This window comes from Alligator sinensis, unplaced genomic scaffold, assembly GCF_000455745.1.
Source record: "Alligator sinensis unplaced genomic scaffold, ASM45574v1 scaffold573_1, whole genome shotgun sequence".
NCBI classification, from domain to species: Eukaryota; Metazoa; Chordata; order Crocodylia; family Alligatoridae; genus Alligator; species Alligator sinensis.
In genome coordinates, this window is record NW_005841877.1 from 4154860 (window position 1) to 4180773 (window position 25914).

At 45.7% G+C, this 25914-nt stretch overlaps 1 protein-coding gene across 2 annotated transcripts; it reads left to right on the forward strand.

Annotated features, from left to right (window-relative positions):
- Positions 1 to 10623: 10623 nt before the first annotated feature.
- LOC102381782 (granzyme A) lies at positions 10624 to 24836 on the forward strand. Of its 2 annotated transcripts, none has more exons than XM_006017292.3 (6): positions 10624 to 10682; positions 17213 to 17306; positions 19105 to 19246; positions 20609 to 20747; positions 21806 to 22078; positions 23979 to 24836. In XM_006017292.3, exons 2-6 carry the CDS (start codon positions 17246 to 17248, stop codon positions 24159 to 24161), a joined length of 798 nt encoding a protein of 265 aa, XP_006017354.1. In that variant the 5' UTR covers positions 10624 to 10682; positions 17213 to 17245; the 3' UTR covers positions 24162 to 24836. The 2 variants fall into 2 exon arrangements, with proteins under 2 accessions (XP_006017354.1, XP_014383392.1); XM_014527906.2 differs by having other exon boundaries at positions 10652 to 10697.
- The last annotated feature ends 1078 nt before the right edge of the window (positions 24837 to 25914 follow it).

Here is a 25914-nt window from a genome sequence, read left to right on the forward strand (position 1 = left end):
ATAGCCCCCTATCTTCCCGTCTTGCCCAGCTTGATGGTACGCCACGTGGGCCCATAAAGTATCAGCGTCCGTGGTCGGGGGCCGGTGATGGTTCCCCCACGGGCAATACCTGACTAGCTCATCAACGTCTCCTTCGTTCCCCTTTTGCCCCGAGGATCCTGTTCGTGACGCCATGACCAACCTGACGGTGGGTGGTTGGACCCAGAAAAGTATTACGCAAACAGGCCGGGGACGAAAGGGTTACGGGGCCTTGTTCCTCCTTCTCCTGTCTCTCTCTCCGTCGACAGAAAACACCAAGGAGGCGGTATAACAAATAAATGCTTTACTCACACTTTCGTATAGGTGGTTTCCTTTACAGCAGTTTCAAGAATAAACTCGCTGTTAACTCAAGAGCTCTAATTCGGTCGTGATGGGGGGCGTCCGGGGGGAAGGGATTTCGTGGACACAGGACCTCCAGTGAGGGTGATCAGGCCTCTCCGATATGGCGTGGGTCCCAGCTTTTTTGGCGCGCGCGCTTTTTCTTTTAAATGGGCTGCATCCGCCCGCCCCCTGCCAATCAGCCCAGGACCGCCGATCTCGCGGCTATCAGGTCGCGCCCACTACTTCCCCCACGCCACGAGCACAACTTGCTCTCATGCTTGGTGTTTGGTCATTTATATTTTCTTTTTCTTTATCACAGCACTATAACCATTGTGCAAAGAATACAGAAAACCTATAGTCACTTTAAAATACCATTTTAAAGATACTGCAATATAATCCTTCCAACGCCAACTAGCTCTTATTTTTATCCTTTTCTTAAAGAACTCTCCAGTTTGCTGAATAAAGTTACATTCAGCAAGGGGAATATTTGTGATGGATTGAATATTACTACCTGTGGTCCTATTTGAAAATGTCTGATATTTGTATATTCAATAATATCCTAGTTTTCAAGGAGAATATCAGATTATTTCTCTCAAAATCTCTCCCTCATCATCCATTCATGGGATTATTCACATGGCTAAAATTAAACTTGCAATTAAGTCCTTTGGTGTATACAGCTCTAAAGGCAGGGCTATTGTTTCTGTGTTGTGCTCTGATGAAAGTATTCCCATGGCTGACCACAACGGGTATATAAGACTAAGGCTAGGGACAGAAGTTACACATAAACTGGTTCAAGTAAGTAGAAACTGGTTTAAATTTGTAACAGAACAGAAGCTCAGTGCACATAAACCACAAAAGGGCTGAAACTGGTTTGAGATAAACCTGGTTGAATGTAGTATCAGACTTAACTGATTTGGGTCAAACCAGTTTATGCAACTTCTGTCCCAGACCCCTTCCTGGTTCAAGTTAAATCATAGTCCTACAGCATCCCAGCATGCTTTCCAGTCCTGGGCTGGGCTGGGCTGTGCTGGGCTATCTGCTTCAGAAAGCAGGGTTGGCTCTGCCCCTCTGCTCCTTAGCTGGAGTAGTGAGGGCTGGTTGACAAGGGGGGTAGGGAGCCTGGCTGGGGATACAACTCAGTCTAAGCTGGGAGGAGGGAGGGGGAATGCCCCCCCCCCCCCCCCCCCCCGCAAACCCTGGTTGGGGTCTGGGGGCAGGGAGGGGAGTTAAATATCCCTTCCCCAGCTCAAACTTAGCACAGGCTGCAACGGTGGACTACAAATACCAGAGTAAAAACTGTGGACTTCCAAATACCTGGAAGCAGGAAGAGGAAGTGAAGATCAACCCTTCAAAGTCCTGCTGCTGTAAGTCTGGACTGCAAATCCCAGAGACCTCAGAGGCAGCAGGAAGAGGAACTGAACCTGAGTCATGCTCTAGCGGCCCCTGGCTTCTGGCCTGAGCCAGGCATGTAGCTGCATTTCCTGAATCAAAGATAAATATCTGTTTACATCTGTTTCAATGTAATTTGTGCAGCTTAGACTAACCTTCAAAGACTGAATCAATTCAGCCTTCGGCTTTTTGACTGTCTGTACCTAGCTTAAGTGATAATGAAAAAGCAGCTTCACTTTCTGGTCAAGTCAGAGTGGCCTGTTTTTCTGGAATATATTGGGTGCATCTACATGAGATGCTAACTGCACAGTAGCCTAACAATACTGCACAGTAGCATGTCATGCACAAACAGTGCTAATAAGGTACTGCACAGTATTATTAAGCTACTGCGCAATAGTGTCACTTAAAAGGCATGTGCCAGCACTACTACACAGTAACGCCGGTTACTGCACATTAATTTTTTACTTGATTATACAAGTACTAAACTTAATATGCAGTAACTGGCACATGAATGAACATATAGGCACACCCAATATCTAACATTTTCTTTCCTACATTAAATATATGTGGATTAGTCAGCAATGGCGGTACTTGAATACAGCTAACCATTGGTTGTCCAGGGGCTCTTTAATTTAACTGGATTTATTTATAATTCTATGCTAATAAAATTTTCTTATAAATCACATGCAGAGTAGATTAAAAACTAAGAGACATTATCTAACACAAAAGAGCCAGAAAAGAAATAAAGAACTTGGGCAGAAGGATAATAGTATATAGAATAAGATGCTGATAACAAAGATACTAAGAAAGAGATTGGGTTGTAAAAAAGCAAAAATACAGGATCAAAATCAGGCATCTTAGGCTGAATGGCTTTTTCCAGAACCTTATATCCAATGCACAGGGTTCCTGCAGAACAGTCCACTATAAGTTCTCTTCATTCATCTAAGGAGTATGACAATGGAGTGGAGGTAGAGTGCTCCTACTAACCTGTTTTTAAACATCTACTCTCATTTAAGTACATGATAAAAATATAACAAAATACTTTTCTTTAACCCCCCTCCACCCCCCACCAACTTCATCTTCAAAACTGAAGCTAGTAGAAAGTGGACAAGGCTCTAACAAAGACCTTACAAAGAAACCAAAGATATACCCCAGGGAATTATGCACAGAAAAATTCAAAATTATGTGCTAGGTCCCAGGAGCTGCACATGGTGGCACAGAGCTGGCCTGCCATGGCCTACTGGCATGTGCCTTTGAACTTCACTGAGCTAGCTCTATGCCAGCACATGGGGCTTGCAGCATTGCAGATGGGAGCCATGTGCCATCAGGCTGAGCAGGCTCTGTGCCCCCATGTGGAGCTTTCAGCACTCCAGCAGGAAGCTGCACGTGGAGGCACAGTCATGCACCATCAGGCCAGGCTGGCTCCGTGCCTCCATGTGTGGCTTCCCACTGGAGTGCTGGAAGTTCCATGTGGAGGCACAGAGACAGATGGCCAGGCCTGATGGCACGCAGTTCCCACCTGCAGTGCTGGAAGCCCCATGTGCTGTCATGGAGCCAGCCCAGTCTGGGTTGAAGACTTGTGCCAGCAGGCCCTCCAGGCTGGCTCCATGCCACCATGTGCAGCCCCTGGGACTCAGTTGGAGCCACATGCCACCAGGGGGCTGTGCCTGCTGCAGCCATGAGCACCCTGAGAGCCCGCCACCTGCTGCTACTGCCGCCAGCACCGGCAATAGGGGCTGTGCACCTTGGGGGGCCCACACCTAGCCACACACCCCATGCCCACTCACACACACCCCCACACCACCCACAGACCCCACCCCCACCCCCTCTCCTGCAAGTAGCTCCCCTCCACACTCACCAGCTGTGCAGTTGTATGCCACTGAGCTCAGTATATGCCACATTTAGCTCCCAGCTGGTATGCCAAGAGCCCCATGGAGGTAGAGGCACAGAGCCTGCCTCAGTTAAATTATGCAAAATTATGCAATTATCCATGTTCACACATTTTATGCGCAAAATTGCATGGGTGCACAATTGCATAATTCCCTGGGGTGTACAAAGAACAGAGACTGGAGGCATAAAAATACACAGAGCTCCACAAAAGTAGCATGTGGAGCTGTACACACAGTGGCAACCACCACAACCTAGAACAATGCCTGGTGTTCAAAAAAGATACAAGCGGGGCAATGGGTTACATTATTTTACAAGAATCTGCAAGTGTCAATAGACTGTACACAGCATAGATGCAGCACCATAAACTGAGAGGAATTCTTCATAGGAACAAAGATGAATAGGCTATTAACCTGAAGGCAAAAGGAAAATATATTATTTTTAGTTGGATAAACTAATGTGGTTCCAGAAACAGTAATACTGGCTGCTTGCAGACATAAAAAAAAAGAAAAGGACCTTAACTGGAAGAAGCAGTGCGTTACTTCAACTCAGCTCCACCATATCTGTATAGATAGGGCACTTCACCAGGGCTTTTTGGCAGTTTTCGCTAAAGCTGATTCAATCAGAGAGGATAGTTTAAACTCCCCATTCCGCCCTTCCCCCCAGCCCACATATGAACCCAACTGAGATCTGCCTCATGCCTGGCAAGGGTAAAACAGTCCCTGCCTGGTTTTTCCCCTGCTCCCTGCTGGAGCAGAGGGGTGAGTGGCATGGCCAGGCACAGGCCAGGCCAGCACACTGACATGGAGGGGAGGGAGGGGATTTAAACCCAGCCTTTCCCCCTCCATCCTCCATCTCAGTGTGCCGGTGGCTTGCCAATCCCCCACCCCTCTGCTCCAGCAGGGAGCAGGGGAAACGCCAGGCAGGAGCTGTTTTGCCCTGCCAGGCAGACCTCAGCTGGGGTCCCATGCAGGCAGGGGGAATGGAGAGTTTAAAACACCCTCCCTGGTTCTGGACCCCAGCCAGCATTTACCCTAGAGGAGGGGGCAGCCCCTGCCATGCCTCTGCCCCCCACCACTTTCCTCTCAAGCGGGCACAGGGAAGCCCTTGTGGGGGTTTTCTCCCTCACTTGAGCAGAGAGCCAGGCTGGGGTTGGCCATGCCCCGCCTCCACTAGAGTGAGTAGTGGTGGGAAGGACAAAAGCCTGGCAGGGGCTGCCCGTCCCACAAGCAAACCCCAGCTGGGGTCCAGGGCCACCTCCTCCCTCCCTGCCTCTGCCTGCGAGCCCCTAGCTTGGATGTGGCCATGCCCTCTGCTCAAGCAGGGGTGGAGCCTGGCAGGGCTGCCCCCTCCCACTGAGGCAGACCCAAGCTGCAGTCCCATGCAGCCAGGGAAGGTCTCCCCACCTCAGCTATGAGCCCCTGGTTGGGGCATGGCTATGCCCCCGCTCTTTGCTCAAGGTGGAGCAAAACCCTGGCAGGGGTTGCCCCCAAAGGCAGACTGGGGCTGGGGTCCAATGCAGGCCAGGGAGTGGGGTTTAAAGCCTCTGTTCCCCTCGCCTCAGCATGCTGGCCCCAGGCTGGGGCCTGGCCACATCCCCTCTGCTCAACTAGGGAGCCAGGAAAAGCCTTGGAGGGCTTCTCTCCTCCCTTTGGCAGCCTGGGAGGTATGCTCTAGTGTCCCCCAGCTTCTGGCCTGAGCCACTGCAGGCATGTGGCTGCATTTCTGGAATCAGAAGTGAATGTCTGTTCACTCACTTCTCGGTTCAATATATGCAGTTTAGACTAACCTGCAAAGATTGAATCAAATCAGCCTCTGGCTTTTTGACTGCCTGTACTTAGGCCGAATTAAAATCATAGGGTTCAAGAAAATAATCAATACTCTGTGACTAGGACAGCAAATAGGGGGCCAGGACATCATCTTGCAATACAATATACCTGTTGTCACAAGAAACATAGTCACTGTGGCAGAATGCCACCTCTGTCTCCCCCCTCCCAAAAAACTCTGCTCTGTGACAATTTGGTTAACATGGTCCCTGCAGAGGGCAGACATCCCATCTCTTTAGATAACCTCAGTTGGATACATTCCTGAGGGAGGGGGGAAATTTGCTTCCTCTGCCTACGTGACTGGCATCACATACCTGGGTGAGGGGCTTATGCTCCCTATTATTCTAAGCAATGCCAACCGGACTGGGAAGGGGCTAAGGACCCTGCCAGTCTTTCCAGCAACCAGTGATGCATTTCAAATTGGTTGGCTGGCAGCCGGCAGGTGCTGGCCTCCATTGGACTAGGTAAATGAGGTCATAAGGTCTATACAAGTTAAGGACTGGCCAGGAGGAGGGGCAGTAGCCATGATGAAAACTCAGAGAGAGAAGAGCTGGACCATCTGAAACTTGCCATCTCTCTCAAAACTCATGATCAAGAAACTGCCTGCCTCCAGATGGAATCTCCACCTGCCTCTGGATGATACTCGTGAGTAAGCTACCTGAGGTCTAACTAGATATATAGCATTGCAGTAACTTGAATGTGTGATCAAAGGCTACCCAGCCATACCAGTTTGCTCTATGGGATTTCTCCAATATTGCTCTACCCTGTACCCTATTCCAAACCTACTCCTTGTAATCAATAAAGTTCTCCTTTGTACCTAGTGTGGGAGACTTATTGGGAGTTGGTCTATGCCTTGGGGTCCCCTTGGTTTGGCTGACTAAGAAAGACCACTATTTGTGCTTCAGACTAAGGGAAGCACGCCAAGTTCTTGAAGTGGGTCAAGTACCCTCAAGGACTACTAGGTCTGTGTTTCCCAGGGGGCACAGAGCCAGGATCAGTCCAAACCCTGGGTGGTGACGGCATTATCCCCAGGCTAGTGGGTGTGCTCCAGGAAGGGGGCGGCCAGATGTTAGGTGCCTCCAGGGAGGCACTCAGAACCTGGAAGGTGGTTGGGCACAGTGAGGTGGGTGGCTCAGTACAGGAGCACCCCCTACTGGCCTACCACAGTCACCCATTACCACAGAATAACTGGACTTTTTACTGGATATTCTGATTGCTCCATGTTAACCAAATTGTCACAGAGGTGAATGCTTCTGAGAAACCAACAAAAGTCATGACCAAGGCACTTGTGTGTCTTGAGCACCAGTAAGCAGTTGCCTCATGCAGTGAATTAATTCTAACTTTCTTTTGTGCTTCAGAAACCAGCTTGACTGGTTCACAGCAGAGAGTTAAGAAGGATTTTATCCTGTTTAACAACACCCTGTTATAGAACTTCAGTAGCAGCAAATGCAAGAGGCAGTGGAGACACCATAATTACTAATCACAGGCACCAGAACCGGGGGAGCAGTATGCCACTGTTGGGGAGCTGTTCCATAAATTATAGTTGTGTTGCATATGTCATGAAGAAGTTGGTTAGTTTTAAATCATCAGGCCATAATGCTTCAGTAGTGCAGCTGGAGTTAGTGCCAGGGGCCTTTTCTTAGGTTAGCTGTACAATATAATCAGAGTAAATGCATAGTAATTAATGGGAAGATCAGTTGGAGCAGGGGAGAACTTATCCACAGTGACATGTTCATTACTGGCTTTATGGCCTGAAAGTATTGCTTCCATTCTTCTTGGGCTGGTTTGATATTAAACCACTTTCTCTGTTCTTCACCTTTGCTGTATTTTGATTATGTGTCATTCCAGCCAAGGCTCATTTTCCGGTACACACCCTCATACTCTTTATTTCTTTAAACTGTTCCAGTTCTTTACAGGTTCATTGAATCATAGCTTTTGTTAGATGATCATTCACAGATAAAAGGCCATAGGGGTTTTCCACTGTTCTGATATTCTTTAGCAGCTTTTTTGCCTGCTCTTTGTCAGACTGACACTTTCATTTCTTTGCTCACCCATGATGGAGCAGATCTCTGAGCAGTATCCAGAATTTTACACGCTGTGTTTTTGAACGCCTTAACAACAACAAAAAAATCACAGTCTTTCTGGGTGTGGTGATATTTTTTAGATTCTGAGACATTCATAATCTCGCAGTTTTTTGTGCAGTTTTTTTCTGTCTGATATTATTGCCCAGTTGAAACAGGAACATGAGGAAGTATCTTTTTTCAGTAGAGTCCTTTCTATTTGTGATGTCATAAAGCAGGCATTTTCCTAGGTTTTGGAAGAATTTATCATACCTGGTCCTAATTTGGCATTAAGATCTCCCCTTAGACAAAAGACATGGGGAGGGATTTTCTAAATTGATGTTGTCGGTATTGCATTAAACTGTTGTTAGTTGACACATCCGAATTCTCAGTAGGCATGTCTACACAACACCTTTAACTCAAGATTAGAGCAAATTACTGCACAGTAAAATACAAGTAGCAAATTTATTCATGATTAGTTACTGCACTATATGGCATACATAGACGGCCAACTGGGAGCAAACTTGCTCCCGGCCAGCTGGGCAGCAGGGTGCAGGAGATTGCTCCCTACCCCTGGAAGCTGCCTGCTGCCAAGGCAGGCTCTGCCATCAGAACCCAGGTGAGGACAATGTCCCCATGCCCTGGCAGCTGGAATCTCCCAGCCCCTGACCCCTGATCTTAATTGTGGAGCAGGGACTGGAGAGATTGTTCCCAGCCCTAGCTCCCAGCTTGTTCCCACCCCTGCCCCGTGATCACAGAGCTGGACTGGAAACAAGCTCCCAGCCTGTTCCCACCACCACAATCATGGAGCTGGGCTGAGAACTGTCCCAAACAGGGGCAGGTCCCAGCCCCATGCCCTGATTGGGCAATCAAATCGTGGGGCTTGGAAAGAGCTGATGGTGATCCACCAGTGGGGCAGCTCAGCTGGGGACTTGCTTCTAGCTGCCTCACCAGCAGATTGGGGCAGAGGGCTGGGACCTTCTCCTCCCCTGTAACTCTTTCCAAACCTCCTAACCCTAATCAGGGAGCCAGGGATAGGAGCTCCCTGCTGCTGTGACAGGGAGACATTTTTCCCACCCAGGCTCCACCACTGGAGCCCACCAAGGCAGCAGGCAGCTTCTGGGGGCAGGGAGCAATCTTCCAGTCCCCACCAGGAGACAACGGTCTCCAGCCTCCCTACTCCCTGCCAGCCCCTGGGATAGCACCCAGAGGGAGCCTAGAACTCCCCCCTGGCTGCTTCAGAGGGGATGGGACCAGACTGCTGCCAGGAGCAGCCATTCTGCTCCCACCTCTCTGTACATGTAGATGCCTGCCCAAGGTTGGTTTATGCTAGAGTAATTTACCCTAGAGTAAACCCACACCGCAGCATGTGCACATGTAGACACATCCAGTAGGTCCATATATGCAAGCTACAGTCAGAGAGAAGTTGCCTGTCATGACTTTTAACATGGTTCTCAGTGTTTTGCTTTCCTGAGATCATGTGTGGAAGAAGCACTGAAAAAATGGGAATCCATCTTTCCTAGGGAGGTGATGATTGCATGAGCAGTAGGCAAATGACAGCTACTATCCAGAGAAGTGAGATGTTCCCACTCGAGTTGTCAGGTGTGTATAGGCTTGCATGCAGACAAAGTCCAACCTTTTTGAGCTCTAGTGTACAGGTGTTATAGGTCAGCCCCTTTCAGGGGAAGTTTTACCTCAGGATTCCCCAAAAAGAAGCCTTCCTCCTGAAGGACCCCATCATGGGATGGGATCCCCAGGGCGGCCATGACGCCCCTAGGGCTCCATGACCATGCAAATATTGCCCAACGGGCACCCTTTTCCTCTCCTGCCACATCTTGCTGGTAATTATAATAATTAGAGAGGCTGCCCTTGAGTTTGTGTTTGGACATGGTCCTGATGGAACCCACTGAACCCTGTGGGTACTTGGACCCCTTTTGGATCCTGCTCAAAATGGATGCCTCACAGGACACCCTCAGCCTTATGGGCTAGATGCGTGGCTCTAAAACCGCCCCTTTACCATGTCCCATGTAGCTCAGCCTCTTCTTTGGTGCTGGGCTCTCCGCAGCCCTGTCTCTGCACCGACACTGGCACTGGGCTCTCCACGGCCCTGCCTCTGTGCCCACACTGGTGCTGGGGTCTCCACACTGTAGTGTAGCCCCAATGAGGCCTTCTCCTCCCCAATAACCTCAGTCCACCAGTTTATAAACAGCAACTAAAATATGAGCCCCTGGGCTATAACATAATACAAAGCAGTTCAGGGTGCACTCTGTCCCTTTAAAAGAGGTAAAATTCCCACCAGCATTAAGTGCCTTGTAGGCCAGGGTACCTGGTGAGCTCCTAGAGCCCCATTAGCCCTATATGCAGCATATCAGGCAGCCACAGCATCTCTGGGCAATTCTTCTCTGCAGGCTCCTTCCCCTAGCTGTTGCCAGAGAACTGACCCCACTGGTCTCAGCCCTAGGGTTTATATGTGCCCAGGTCCCTGCCTTCTTCCAGTCAGCTGACCGGGTGCAGGTCCTTTGTTAGCCTGCTGCCATAGTAACCTACAGCTGTAGGGTATCTGCCAGGCTCTTGGGGCCCTCTCCCTAGGCACTTTAGTGTCCTGTGACAGACCCCTGAAGCCAGTGCTGGTGGGGCTTGTAAAGGGATAAGCCTATGTTGAGACCCTGGCCATTCTTTGTCCCTGGCTTCCCCGAATTCATAGCACTCCCACCTCAGAGAGGGCCTTTTTCTCAGCCCTCAGGCAGTGAGATTTGCCTCTTCAAGGAGGGAGGGGAAGAAGTCAGAGTGCCAACAGCACAACAGACAATTCCTTTTCAAATAAAGTATTTAATGTGCCACCACAGTTCCTAGTGGTATAGGGACACAGTCAGACATCTGGAGCACAGTGGCAGTAGTGATTTCCATAGGCACATGTTGGTGTTTGTACAGATGTGTAACAGAGAACCCAAGCCCTGTCACCAGAAAGCAGGTCCGCCCCTTTAAGGCCAGAACTTTCTGGGCATGGAGTGCTGGTGAGGAAAGGGTTAAATGCTGAGCCTGGCCAACTGGTCAGCTGACCGGAAGGGGCAGCACTATAATAACCCTGGGCAGAACAGCAGTAAGGGGGACAGCAGTTGAAGAGGAAGGAGTGCCTCTGAGAGCTCCACAGAGAAGCTGGGTGAGTAGTCCAAAGGTAGGAATGATGGAAGCTGTGGGGAGATAGTAGCCGCACCACAGCAAGAACTGTAGCCGATGGAAGGAAGCTGAGGCACGAGCCCTGTGAATGTAAGCTGACCTGCTGCTTTGCTTGATCATATTGGTTGGTGACAGTTATTATTTTTTTTCTTTGATTATTGAATAAGACTGTCAGTTTGGGTGAGGCTATTAGGGGAAGGAAGAGGCCTCATCTTGGGGATCCACTACAGGGTGGGGACCCTGGTGCCAGTGAGGGTGTAGCTTTTGGGAGCACAGACCCTGGTGCCAGTGAGGGCGTGGTTTTTTTTGGGGGGGGGGGGGGCATGGGCCCTGGAGCCTGAAGGTGTGATCTTAAAAAGGCCAGGGTGGTCTAGTGCACCCGGGGTGCAACTTTATTTTGATTTTCTTGGACTGAGAGGGTGCAAGTTTGGGGTCATCCCCTGGCTTTTTGAACTTGTGGGACTTGTGGGACCGGTGCCTGGGCCTCTGGGCTGGGGGGCAAGCTCCAGATTAGAGCAGGAAAGGGGGCCACGAGCCTCAAGACACCGGAAAAGGCTAGAGCCTTGGAGTTAAGCCCTGTTTAGTGGGTTTAGACAGGGAGGCCTAGATAGAGAAAAACAAGGGTAAGGCCCACATAGCTGAAAGGCCCCAACATACACAATACAATAGGCAGCCTCCCGCTCATAAAAACATCATCATCATAATTTCTATCAAGACGTGGCAGGTGAGTATAGGGTGGGACATAAGAACCCCAAAGAAGGCTCCAAAGGCACCCCATGTAAGGTGCAGATCACCAGGAAGATGGTGCTGGGGAGGGTGACCTGTTACAAGTTGCCAACAACAACCCCTTCTTTTTTTTTTTTCATTCTCTACACCCACCCCTAGTTCATGCCTGAGGCAGTTGCCATATTCTAGTTACACTACTGATGGTGTCCCCCGCCTCTGCTCCATCCTCCCTCAGATTCTCACTTTCCCCGTGGACTTCACATTGGGCCACTGAAACAACCTCATTGGCCTGGGATTTCGCATTTCCCATTACAAAGATGGGGAGTTGCATTTTAGGAGAACCTTTAAAAAGTAATTAGGATTATTAGCACAAGGTGGCTAGGACATCTTATTTCCAATCCCTACTATTAACTTAAGGGGGAACTCTTAATGCTGGAGGGGATTTTGTTTAAAGGCACCAGGTATGTGATTCTTAAGGTTTTACAGAAAAGTATCTTAAAGGGGCTATATGAAGGTCATTTAGGGACTGAAATATGTAAGGGACTAGGCAGAGATATTTTATACTTGCCTCAAATAAACAATGACCTTGAGGAAGCTGTTGCATAATGCCAAAAATACAGGCCAAGTCGAGCAAAACAGCTCATGTTAGTGGCACAGGAAAAATCAGGCTGACAGTGGGGGGGGGGAAAACTATAAACTTTTAATGAAATACTATATACATTTCTTGAAATAGCTTCATTTAAAAAAAAAAAGAGCCAGCATATCAAATGCATTTGCACTAGATATAGTATACCTGACAAACTGATGTCTGACAATGGACCACAATCAAGTAGATTTCATAGACATTAGGCCTGGAAGGAACCTGGGAAGATCATTGAGTCCAGCCCCCCTGCCCCAGGGGCAGGAAGTCAGCAGGGATCATAGGATCCCAGAAAGATAAACATCCAAACGTCTCTTGAAGGCACTCAAAGTAGGTGCTTGAACCACTTCTGGCAGCAGTCTATTCCAAACCTTGGGGGCTCGGATAGTAAAGAAGTTCTTCCTTATGTCCAGCCTGAAATGGTCATGGAGGAGTTTGTGACTGTTCGACCTTATCAACCCTTGGGGCACTCTGGTGAACAGACATTCCCTCAGATCCTGGTGAGCACCCCATATAAACTTCTTGGCAGCCATCAAATCACCTCTGAGCCTGCACTCTTCCAGACTAAAGTCCCATGGCTCTCAGCCTCTCTTCATAAGGTCTGTTTCCCTGACCTCTGATCACGCACGTGGCTCTCCTCTGCACCTTCTCAAGCTTCTACACATCCTTTTTGAATTGTGGAGACCAAAACTGGACGCAATACTCCAGCTGGAGCCTCACCAAGGTCAAGTACAATGGGAGAATGATGTCCTGGGATTTGCTTGAGCTGGAAAACCATCTATGGATGCAAGCCAGTGTTTTGCTCACTTTACTAGCTGCAGCATCACATTGCAGGCTCATGTTCATCTTGTGGTATATCGCAACCCCCCAAGTCCCTTTCACCCAGAGTGCTTGCCAGCGTAGCACTGCCAAGCCTATAAGCATGCTGTGGGTTTCTCCTCCCAAGGTGGAGAACCTTGCATTTTTCGGTGTTAAACCCCATCAGGTTCTCATCCGCCCATTTCCTGAGCCTGTCAAGGTCAGCCTGGATCACCCTCAGTCCTCAGGGTGCTTTACCCCAGAGTTTGGTGTCATCAGCGAACTTGGCCAGTCTGCTTCTGGCCAAGTCCACATTATTAATAAAGATGTTGAATAGTGTAGGCCCAAAGACAGAGCCTTGAGGGACCCCACTGGACACAGGGCACCATGACGATTGACTTCTGACAACCACCACCCTCTCTAGGTCTGACCACGGAGCCAATTCCCTAGCCAGAAGATCGTGGTGAGGCCAAGGCCACAGTTTGCCAGCTTTGCCAAGAGGTGATCATGGGATACCAGATCGAAGGCCTTTTTTTAAGTCAAGATATATGGCATCAATCTCTTCTCCCTTGTCCTGGTGATAAGTCACCTGGTCGTAAAAGGAAATAAGATTAGTTAAGCAAGACCTACCCGCAACAAACCCGTGTTGGCTATCCCTCAGGATGTTGCCATCGGCCGGTCTGTTAAGAATGACCTCTTTGATAATCTTTTCTAAGACCTTCCCCAGGATAGAGGCCAGGCTGATGAGCCTATAGTTTGCTGGATCCACTTTCCTCCCTTTCTTGAAGATAGGTACCACATTGGCTTTCTTCCAATCTTCGGCTACTTCACCAGAGCACCAGGAGTTCTCGAAGATCCATGCCAGGGGTTGAGCTATGATGCTAGCAAGCTCCTTGAGTACCCTGGGGTGTAGACTGTCAGGGCTGGCTGATTTGAAGGTGTCCAGCCTCTCAAGGTGTTCCTTCATGAAGTCAGCATTGATGAAGGGTAAGGAATCTCCCTCACCCGGGCCTCCTTGTCCCATAGTGGGCAGGGGCGTCCCATGGGACTGGTGAAAAACCAACACAAAGTACCCATTTAGCAAGTTGGCTTTTTCCTGGGTGTCGGTTGTCAGTTGTCTCATCAGGTTTAGCAGTGGTCCAATGTTGCCCTTGCTTTCCCTCTGGCTCCCCACATACCTAAAAATGGACTTTTTATTGTTCTGGTTTGCTCCCTGCAGGTCCAGACCAGTGCAGAGTATTCCTCCTTTTGAGGTGGGTCCAGTCCTCCATCTTTTATAGGTCAGTCTTCTTAGATGCAGGAGGTCCACTAGCTCCCTGGAGAGCCAAGGGGGCTGCTGTGCCCTTTAGCTGCCTTTCCTCCGAGATGGAATAGACTTTGCTTGTACATCCAGGATTGCTCCTTTGAGGAGCAACCACTCATCCTGACCTCCCCTCCCCTTTGGGTTGTGGCTTTTAAGGGCTTCACTGACAAGCCTCCTGAGCTTGTCAAAGTCAGCTTTCCTGAAGTCGAAGACTTCTGTATTGCTGACTGACTTGCCAGCTTTACAGCAGATGGTGAAGGTGATCAGCCCATGGTCACTGTCACCCAGCTTCCCTTCGATCATTAGGTCATCCCCCATTGTCAGAACCAGGTCAAGCAGCACTTTACCTCTCATGTATGAGGTATGAATTTAAGCAGTTTGGAGGAAATACTAGCACAGAATCATTACAGACCAGCACCAATGAAGCCCATTTTGTTCAAAAGAAAAAAAAGGAAACGAGGATTCTAAAACTGTTGGAAGCTGATGTCGTTGGGGACTTGTAGATACCTTCAGAGACAAGACGGGGCAAAACAAAGCACACCAATTTCATTCTGGGTCTCCAGAACTGCCATGAAGATTAAGCTGTGTATAACTATGACAAACAGTGGACTGCAAGGCTACCTTTTGCAACATATGAGCTGGACACCATAGGCAACACCTGCTCAAAATCCTCAAAAGGAAGGCAATAAAGAGCACCAAGCCACACATTTCTCCAAGGTCCCAGGCAACAATCACAGTAGGCTGAGACAGCTGATGTGTTTAAGTTTCAAGAGGTTCACAATGCCAGCATAATGTCACCTCACTGAACATGACAAATTAATTTAGTTAAAGGATCAGTTATAAATATTTGAATTTCTATGCTTTGTTGATGTTGATTTGTAGTTCTGTTTTTCTAGGAACAGAGGATGCAAGGAACTGTACCTTTAAGAGACTCTGTTATAAGACATAAGGTGTTTTAGTGATATCTTTTATTGGACCAACTATATACTTAGGAGAGAAACTGGACAAGCTTTTGAGTACAAAGTGCCCTTCTAGAGGTTTGTTTGTGCCTGAAAGGCTGTCTCAACTCTACAGTTGGTCCAATAAAAGATATAAAACCCCCTTGCCTCTCATACATTATGGGCCATCACAGCTATAACAACACTCCAACTCTCTGAGCTATGAGCCAATGGAATGGGATTTTGTTATACAAAGATTCATCTTACACAATGCTGATGAGTTAGGACTCAGAGACAGAATGAAACAGACCTCTGTCAGACTTTGTGGCTCTGTGTGATTTCTGAACAATACACACAGAAAGCAGTCTAATGAGGGAGTTTCTGTGTAAGAAATTGAATGACTTGTCTATACCCCACTAGAAGTGGGTCCAGTCCCTCCCTGAGTGCCCCAACAACCCAAGTCCTCTGAGCTCCAGAGTCAGAAGCTCACCAATGAGGCTGCTCTAGACTCCTCTCCAGCACCTGCTGTCAGGCCACTGGTCTGAAAGCAAAAGGATCCAGATCAGCCTCACTAGTGAATTTCCAGCACTGGAGCACATCAGCAAACATGGGTGCATACAGCATGTTCACTCTGCCTTCCCTTCAGGGATGGATAGAGGTGGAGTGCAGGTACACTCCACTTCCTTTGCTGACCTTGCTGTCCCCTGCTGACCGAAGCACAGGGGAAGTTCCAAAGGCTCTCCTGCCCAACTCCAGCCAAGGGGTGCCAGGCTTGGCAAGGGACAACAGCAGCAGTGGGTTTCCTCTTCCTGCATCTGCTCCCTGTCATCCTCCTCCATGTCCCCTCCTGGTTCGGATCAGTTACTGGAAGGAAGAACCCACCCCCACTACTGCCACTGTCCCTAGCTAACACAGGCACCAGGGGAGCCCTGGAGCTGCTCCTAACCTGCTCCAGCTACTGGCTGCAGGAAGCAGCTGCATGGGGTACCAGGCTTGGCCAGATACAGTAGTGGCAGTGCACAGGTTCCTCCTTCCAATGGCTCTTCCTAGTCAATGGGAGACATGGGTTGGGGGAGGCAGGAATAGGTGCCAGAAGGAAGAACCTGCATGCTACCACTGCTGTCTTTGACTGAGCCCAACTCCTGCACAGCTGCTCCCTTCAGCTTACAGCTGGAGCCAGGCAGAAGCAACCCTGGAGCTTTCCCCACCACCCAGGTCAGCCCAGGACAGCAGGAGTGACAGGTGTGGGACCCCTTTATACACCCAAGGGAATTTATGTGCAGAAAACATCAAAATTATGCTCAGAAAAATTCAAAATTATCTTCTGGAGTGCTGGAAGCCCCATATGGAAGCACAGAGCCAGCTGGCCCAGCCCTGTGGTATGCGGACTGGGAGCTGCACGCCATCAGGCCAGGCAGGCTCCATGCCTCCACATAGAGCTTCCAGCACTCCAGTGCAAAGCCACATGTGAAAGCAAGCAGGAGCCCATCTGACCCAATGGTGCATGACTCCATGCCTCCATGTGCGGCTTCCCACCTGGCCCAATGATGCACAGCTTCTGGTCTACATGCCATCAAGCCAGACCAGCCTTCCATTTGGGGCTTTCAGCACTCCAGCAGGAAGCCACACATGGAGGCATGGAGTCACAACCCATCAGACTGGGCAGGCTCCGTGCCTCCACATGCGGCTTCTCACTACCAGGCCAGGGGCTTAAGCCATGCCTCACCCTGATTTGCCCATCATCTGGAAGGAAGGTGCACCGCAGCCCCTTTGGGACATTCTAGATCTGCCCATGTTTCCCTTGCCCTTGAGGCTCACACAGAATAGGCGAGCCCAAAAATGCAGTGGCTTGCAAGGTTAAGTGGTTTGCCCAAGGCAGCACAGTGAGCTTATTTTAGGGACAGAATTTGAATGGAGTTTGTTACTTTTGAGCCTTGTCAAATACATGATGCAGACTCTCAGTGCCTAGAAATGATGTCCCTATCAACACAGCATAGAGGTTAAATTGTGGTTTTTGGCCCTTTCACAGTACAAAATGTCAAAAGTCCTTAAGAGGAAAATAAAAGCCCACATCCTTTTCATTTTCTTTGTCTCTCTCTATAAAAAAGACATGTCATAGGGCAGAACATACAGCAGCAATCATGGGATTCCTCCTCACCTTGTCTGTTTCTGCTGCCTTTTATTTGCTGGCAATTCCTGGAGGTAAGTACTTTTTTATCCTTTGATTATAATTGATGGCATGTGCAGAGTCATTATATAGTTAGATACCAGTCTATTAAAATAATGAAGCTAACAGTTACCAGGAGAGAGAGAATGTTCTTATTTTCCATTGATTGCACATATTTGACTGCATCCAAAATTGTTCTTGAAAGGACAGTATTAAATAAACGTGTAGAGAGAGGGGGTCGATTCTGGAATCTAGAAGAGTTTTATATTAACGTTACTTGACTCTCTCTCTCTCTCTCTCTCTCTCTCTCTCTCTCTCTCTCTCTCAAGAGATCCATCTATGTAAGTGTCAGAAATGGCCATCTACGGTCTCTCCACTATTGACATAAATACCTGGATTTATAGCCTTTTGGGGGGGAAAATGTTCATTCAGTGCTTATTCATAGATTCATAAATTCATAGATGTAGGGTTGGAGGGGACCATCACCAAGTCTGACCTCCTGCCCTGGGCAAGAACAAATATTGGGCTCATATGACCCCCACTAAGTTAAGCTCATATGACTCATTAGGTAGTTGTCAAGCCTTCTTTTTAAAGACCCCTAAGGTATGAGCCAGCACCACTTCCCTTGAAAGCTGGTTCCAGATCCTGGCCACCCTGACTGTGAAGTAGTGCCTCCTGATGTCTAGCCTGAACCTACTCTCAATCAACTTGTGGCCGTTATTCCTTGTTACTCTGAGAGGCGCTTGGCGGGGAACAGGGTCTCGCCCATTCCCCTCTGGTGCCCCCTGGTAAGTTTTTTATAGACGGCCACTAGGTTCCCCCTCAGCCTTCTCTTGTGAAGGCTGAACAAGTCCAGGTCCCTCAGCCTCTCCTTGCAGGGCCTGCCCTGCTACCCCCTGACCATGTGAGTGACCCTCCTCTGGACCCTCTTGATGCTGGCCTCATCCCTCCTGAAATACGGCGCCCAGAACTGGATGCGGTACTCCAGCACTGGCCTAACCAGTGTTACACAGAGCAGGAGGATCACCTCCTTGGACCTGCTCATGATGCATCTGTGGATGCATGACAAGGTGGTGTTAGCCTCGCTGACTGCGTCCCCACACTGTCAGCCCATGTTCATTTTAGAATCGATAATGACTCTGAGAGAGAAAGATCTTTCTTTCTGCCACTGTGCTTTCAAGAAGGGAGTTCCCCAGCCTATACGTATGCTGCTGGTTCTTCCTGCCCAAGTGCAATACCCTGCACTTGTCAGTATTGAATCCCATCCTATTCACATTCGCCCATCCCTGTAACCTGTCCAGGTCCAGTTGCATCCTGCCCCTCCCTTCTAGCATGCCCACCTCACCCCAAATCTTGGTGTCGTCAGCGAATTTGAACAGAGTGCTTTTCACCCCCCTTGTCCAAGTCACTGATAAAGAAATTGAATTGATAACTTACATGGCACATATCAGACTGCATGCTGTTAATCTAGTGGCAGATTAAGGGTTCTTGAACAAAATGAAAGTTCTGCAATAGAAACAACTTAAGGAAAGGAAAAATCTACATGGGAGCAACTTGTGGGTGGGAGTTTCAAAAGCACTCACTGCTACCCTAAAGCTACTCTTATTGAATTCAGTGGAAGTAGATTTAGAGCAATGCTGAACAACTTTAGAAATCCCTCTATGAAGATGTGTGCACTAGTATATTTATGTGTATTTAGAGGTTGCTTTATATTATTATAAGTATATTTCATACCTTGTATTTTATAGTGTATATTTTAGAACCTACTCAATGGATTTTCTTACAGTATTTGCTATCCCAACTGTGTTCACCATGGCTTATTTTTCATTTTAGATTTGTGTATGAATATCATTGGAGGACAAGATGTGATTCCACATTCAAAACCATTTATGGCCCTAATTAGGAGTAGGAAAGCATACTGTGGAGGATCTTTGATTAAAAAAAATTGGGTGTTAACTGCAGCCCATTGTTCGACGTAAGTTCTGTTTCATAGACTGTCTTACCTGATTAACAGGATAGTAAATAAGGTACAATATGAATGAAAGCAAATGTTTGTCACTGCAGGTTCCATTTCTAAATCCCTTAAAGCCTGCTGCAGATACTGTCAAAACAAAACATAGATATGGTCAGTTTATTTCCTGTTTAGTCAGTTCATTAGCTTAGAAATGAAAGTCAGCATCTCTGAATTTGTCTACTTAGTGTGGCTGTGATCATAGTTTTATTATTACAAATGTAATTTTTAAATTGCCAGTAGTAGTATTCCCCACCTAGTATTTGCAAGACTAACATTTAGGACCCTACAGAGAATAGAATGCAAGTTTGGGTTTGATCTGAACTAGAGGAAAATGCTAAACTACAAAACACACTTCTGTTAGTAAGTAAACATCTATATAATGTCCTAAGAAAAAAGAACTGAACACTTCCCTATAGTTTTGCTTTCTATCACATAAGAAAGTCTTGCTGCATGGGGGGGAGGGGAAGGGGGAGAACTTAAATGACCTCAGATGTCCAGCTTGGCTTGAAGGGATTAGCAATTATTTCCTGTCCAATCAAACATTGGATCAACCCCTGGATCAGCAAGTGCAAGTAGTCATAGGATATATTTGGCCTTGATTGACAAAGAAGTTTTGGGGTTTCCTAGCACTTATACATAGAGCCCCCAGCAAGCATAGCTCAGTAGGTCCATTGACCTGTGAGCCTGGGAGGAGGAGACAGGACAACTGAAAAATTACAAGTGAGCTGTAATTTGCACAAGTGAACTGATGCAGATGGAAGACATGATGTTGAGATCTGGATCAGGAGTATCTCAAAGGTTTGGTTTTCAGGTTCAAGGTTAAAGTAACAGTGCAGGTTAAATAGTGTCCAAGGTTATGAGCAGCTCTTATAAGATTTTGGCCCAAAATGACAGAAATAGCACCATGTAGATTCTTGTGAGATTTAGATTTCTGCCACCAGAACATCTCAGGTATCCAAACTGAAACCAAAAAACATATCTCCTCCACTCTTCTATCAATTCTAGAATCAAAGCCATAGGGATAACTTACTATCCAGGCACATGAATTCTCTCTCCCAGCCCAGATATAGCTGTATGCTTTTGGTTTATTTAATTATTAATACCTATTAAATATTAATAACAATGTAGCTCTGGTTCATATTTTAATTACTGTTACTACATAAGCATGAAAGAGATAAAGGTTGATCAATTCTTCAGAGAAGCAATTGGGCAATATAGAAAAATATAATACTGTATTCATCAGCAAGGTAGTATAGTACCTTTTAGAAATGAATGCATGCATTTGTTTTAATGATTAATCCAGTTATCTTTTTTTCTTTTCAGCAAAGGAGCTGAAGTTATTCTTGGAGCTCATTCAATATCAAAGAGAGAAAAAGAAAAGCAGCTTTTTAAGATTGCAAAAAGAATTCCCTATCCATGCTTTGATGGTGCAAATAAAGGAAATGACCTAATGCTTCTGCAGGTATAGAATGTCATTAAACATAGTTTTAAGGACATGCATTTTCTATGATGTATGACTTTCTCCCTTATCAGAGAACTGGGGGGAAGGATGTGGATCACAGGAGCTCTTGATAGTGATGCTACATAGGAGAGGCAGTAAAGCCAGAGAACCCAAACCATACATTTGGACCAAAAGACACCATCCCATAATTCCCATGACACATCAGTGTCAAGAGTGGTGATATTCTGGGTGCTGATCAAAATTATTCATATTTTTCAATGAAATACCAATTTTTCTGCTGAAAGCAGGCACACTACCACAAAATGAAGAGTGGTGAAAATTTATCATTTAAAAAAAATGTTAATAGAAAAATCTTTGACCAGCATACCCAGACCAGGGTTTACTGCCATTCTTCTGTCAGTGGTGTCAGCCATGTGCTTTGGAACAGTCCTGTATTCACTTCTTATTTTGGCAAGCTACCCAAATGTTTTTGAGGAACTCCAGGCATAGAAAGAAAATGCTGATTTGTAATAGATAATATCTCGGCAAAAGCTGAATAAGATTTCATGGGATAGAGGTCATGCATTTGCCTAGCTCAGAAGCATTCCATGCTGAATACAAAAAACAAATATAAGGGGTTTTCAAACAAAAGGTTACATGAATCCTCTATAATCCAAATAAGACATATATTAGGGTAATGTTAGTGATGCTGTAGCCTTCATGGCTGAGGAACTATGCAAGAGACAAGGATTTTTTAGGGTGCTATCTTTTATTGGACCAACTGCCTAGTTGGGATAGAGTTAGACAAGCTTTTGAATGCAAGATATTCTTCTTCAAGTCACTTCTTCGGGTGACAAGTGATGCTCCACAGGAGAGGTAGTCCAGTCAGCCTTGCAAGAAATTAAAATAAGAAGAGACCTGAAAAATAATGTCTTTCATTCAAAAGCTTGTCTAACTCTATCCACAGTATGCAGCTGGTCCAATAGATATCACCCTAAAAAATCCTTGCCTCTTAAATAATGAAGTTACTAATGGCTTCCCCCATAATAACAATATTTTCTTTTTTTTTTTCATTGTAGCTTAAAGGACGAGTAAAAATTAATAAAGCTGTGAAAACAACTAACCTACCTAACACAGGCGGTGATATCAAAGCAGGGACAAGGTGCCAAGTAATAGGATGGGGAACCACAAATAATCGAATTAACAAGGTGTCTGATACCCTAAAGGAGGTTAACGTCACAGTCATTGACAGAAACACTTGCAATGACAAGAAACATTACAATTTGCAACCTGCAATTACAAAAAACATGGTGTGTGCTGGGGATGTGAAAGGAGGAAAGGACTCTTGTTCTGTAAGTACATTTATTTCCAGCTAGAGACTGTTAGAATTAAAATGTAAAACACAGGATATTCTGGACAGTACAGAGCATTACCAGTCCTTATTTTAACTACAAAACAAGTGGATTTAAAAGTGTATTATGAAATTTATTGAACTAAGTTAGGATTCAGAAGGACTTGGTTGCTTTGTTCTTCTCACCAAAACTTAAATTTAGAGATTCTGACTTGTAATATCTTGATGGCATTGGACGTATTTGTCTAAGCAGAATGAACAGAAAAATAATATTTGCATCCTGCACTAAAAATGCTCTTTAATGGGAAAAAAAGAGTGAAAATATCCAGTTTTCACAAAAGTAATGCAGAGTATGCTATAAAGGCATCTTCTAAAAGACAATTAAGTCAATGAAATGGCTTCTCTTGACTTCAGTGAGCTTTGGAACAGGCTTCACATGATCAAAGATATTTCACCAGTAAATGGATCAAGTAAGAAAACTTATTTCAGCTAAAAAACAGTGCTGTCAATATGAACATGTCTAGACCTCTCACTTCTGATACCATGCAGTGCCATGCTAAAACAGGCTGCACCAGAAGCAGTACAGATATGTCTGGGTATCCCTGCATCCAAACCAATTAGCTCTATTGAGAAGCCAAGACAATTTGCCCATCCACAGCTCTGCAGTAGAACGGCTCTATTGTTTCCTCTTCACCAGACATCATGCTTAGAGCAGTGCACACTAGATCAACATGGTGCTCCCTGGCATGGAAACTGAGAAGTAAAGACATGCCCTATAAAAACAGGTGTATTGAAAGAGGATTTAAATATTACATTTATGATATTAGACAATATTTACTAATTTCCAAGAAATTTTATTCATTTCAAAGAGGACAGTCTGTATCCAATTCTGAAAGAATGTAATAATTCATTAGTGCTCACATACAGACATATTTAATTCATAATTGAACAGATGAAATTCAAACGTGTCCCTTTTTTAAATATAGAATATGTACTCTCAGATATGAGTGGATCTAGGATTTGAAAAAGGGGGCACAGATGGTGTGGTGCATCATTATGTGTAACAATGTGTACCTTACCAAATCAAAACAAAAAACAAAAAACCAGAAGGATTACTAATGAGCTAGTGGCCTAGGACTATATTATTCAGTTTAAGTAAGGAGTAAAAACAAATAAATGTATTGGTATGTGCATTAATTTGCAGTATCATATATTATGTATTTAAAAAAAAAACAAAAAACTACAAACCAGGCAAAAGCAATCAAAAGATGTTGTTTCATTAGTTCTACAGTCATTAGAATTAAATGGATATCTCTCTCTGTTTTATGAATCTAAAAAAAAAAAAAAAAAAAAAAAAAATCTAGACTTCTTAAGTAGCTTGAAGGTACATTCAATGCATCACTGAAGGTTATTTCCACACTGAGTTTAATGTATTTAGCTAGAGTTTAAAAAATCTACAGGGCTGTGAAATAGGAGCGGCCAACAAACAGTAGAAATGTAGTAGAAAGGCTAGCTTGATCAGTTAATCATCAAGAGCATTAAAAAAGAGAGAGATGGTTCACCTATGGAATGAAGAATTTAGAAGGAACTGGGTAGATTATGAGCCATTAAGTCAATCATCTCCTTACTACTGCCGGAATAGACATGCTTCTGTCACTGCCAGGAGGTTGGCTTTATACTTTGGGTGGAGCGGGAATCGGAGAGGGATGGAACTGCACCACTGCATTCCTCCTCCCCACCCCCAGATCCACCCTTGCTTTCAGGAAAAAACAATAGAAACCAGTCTGGATTTTAGAAAATCCTACACGCAAACTGATAAGCTTCTATAAATTGTACTATCAAGCTTCTATTTTTGAAGCTTCTATAAATTGTACTATCAAGTGTTTCTTCCTTTCTTTCAGGGGGATTCTGGCGGTCCTCTGATATGCAATGGTGAATTGAAAGGCATCACATCCTTTGGCAAGAAAGGACAGTGTGGTGTTGTCCAATACCCTGGCGTCTACACTCTTCTTACCACCTCCTATATTAACTGGATAAAGAAAACAATAGGGGGGGACTTGGAGGATGACTTTTTTGCTGACTGATTTCTTTTTTTTTTTTCTCTTTCTCTGCCTCTGCCATTCAGTTATGTGTAGCAAATTTTTAACCATGTTTGAAAGATGCAATCATTAGGAAGTGGTATTTCCACACTAAGCCTCTCTGGCTACTATGTTTCCTATCAGAATTCAATTTCATATGTCTTCATTCTGCACAGGCATGACCTTACCCTGAGCCCAAAACGAGTACAGTACAGTGTTCTGCAATCACAGGATGTATGGCCTGTGGTCTTAGTAACTCAGTCATGGCTCGAGAGAGGATGATTCCTCCACTTCTACAAACCAAATTTACCTTGAGGTTCCTATGGGTATGAAGGGTTTCTACATTAAGGACCCAGTCCAACTCCCATTAATCCAGATTACATGGCATTGGAAGCCAATTGCAGATTGCAGTCAACGATACCTTCCTGTATCTTGATTTTTGTAAAAACCCCTTGCATTTATGGAGACACTGGGAATGACCCCAGAAAACCTGAAAAATTGCTGGCTTCTCTTCTTTCCCTGCTGGCTCCTCTTCTCATGATTCTCTCCCTAAAATCCATATGAGGAGGCTATTTGGTCAGCAGTCTCTAGATACGTAGTTTCAAAGATTTTTGCTGGACAATGTAATAGACCAAAGGGTCTAATAATTTTATATTTCCTTTCTTTGATAGATTCAGCATTTCAAACATATGATTGTATTAATGTATTTTGCATTAAAAAAAAAAAAAAAAAGCAATAAAGTTTATGGTTTAAGCATATAATTTTGTGGAACACTTGTTTCTCCCAGTTCAGATATATTACTGATTCCACATTCTGCTGAACATGGACAATATTGTAAACTGCATCAAGACATATTCTTGGTTATAAAAGACTTTATAGCAAAGAATCAATGGAAAATGCTATACATGAGCCTGAAGTGAAAGGAGAGATGTTATCTCTCTTTAGGCACAATATTTGTACAATACTATCCTAATGGCAGCTGGTAAAATAGAAAAGTTTGATTTCATGACCATCACATGAGCAGTTAACTATATTTCAGTGACATTTTAGTCATAAATAATGCAAAATGTTCGCCCATCATGCCTCTTCCAACAAGACCAGGTACTTCCTGCTCCAAAAATACCTTGAAACATTTTTTTCCAGAAGTTGGAAATAGCTTGCAGACTTGTGAGGGGGGGAAAAAAAGGATAGAGATATTTACAAGCCACTAAACACTGCATATGAAACTAAACATGAAGAAACATAAGCCACTCATATCTCTCTACCTGACATAGTAGTGGGGTGAAACATAGGTTTAGTCAACAAATGCACATATGATTGGTTGGGGAAGAGAGATGGCTTTACATTCCTAGGGTGCAAGCTACAATTTTATCTTCCCCTGTTACGTCTCAGCTCTGTATTCTTGGGCAACCGGGGCACAGGATGCAGTCCGTCTGACTCACAAAGGACTCCCCCCCCCCTCCCCTCCTCTACCTAAATGAAACTGATTAAGATGCAGTGAGAGACGCACCTAAGACCCTCACCAGATAAGGGTGACAAGAGTGAATCAACTGCCCTAGGTCTCATTTACATCCGAGATGGAACCAGATGACCATTCATTTACATGAGAGATGGAAAACAGAAAGCCTGAAGCAGAGACTGCAGTGAATTCTGGGACCAGAGAAGCAGGGGAGCACTGCATGATGGGGAATCTGTGCTTCAAATGTTAATCAACCCATGTTCACACGCATCGACCTCAGCATTTATCAGATCAGTTCTA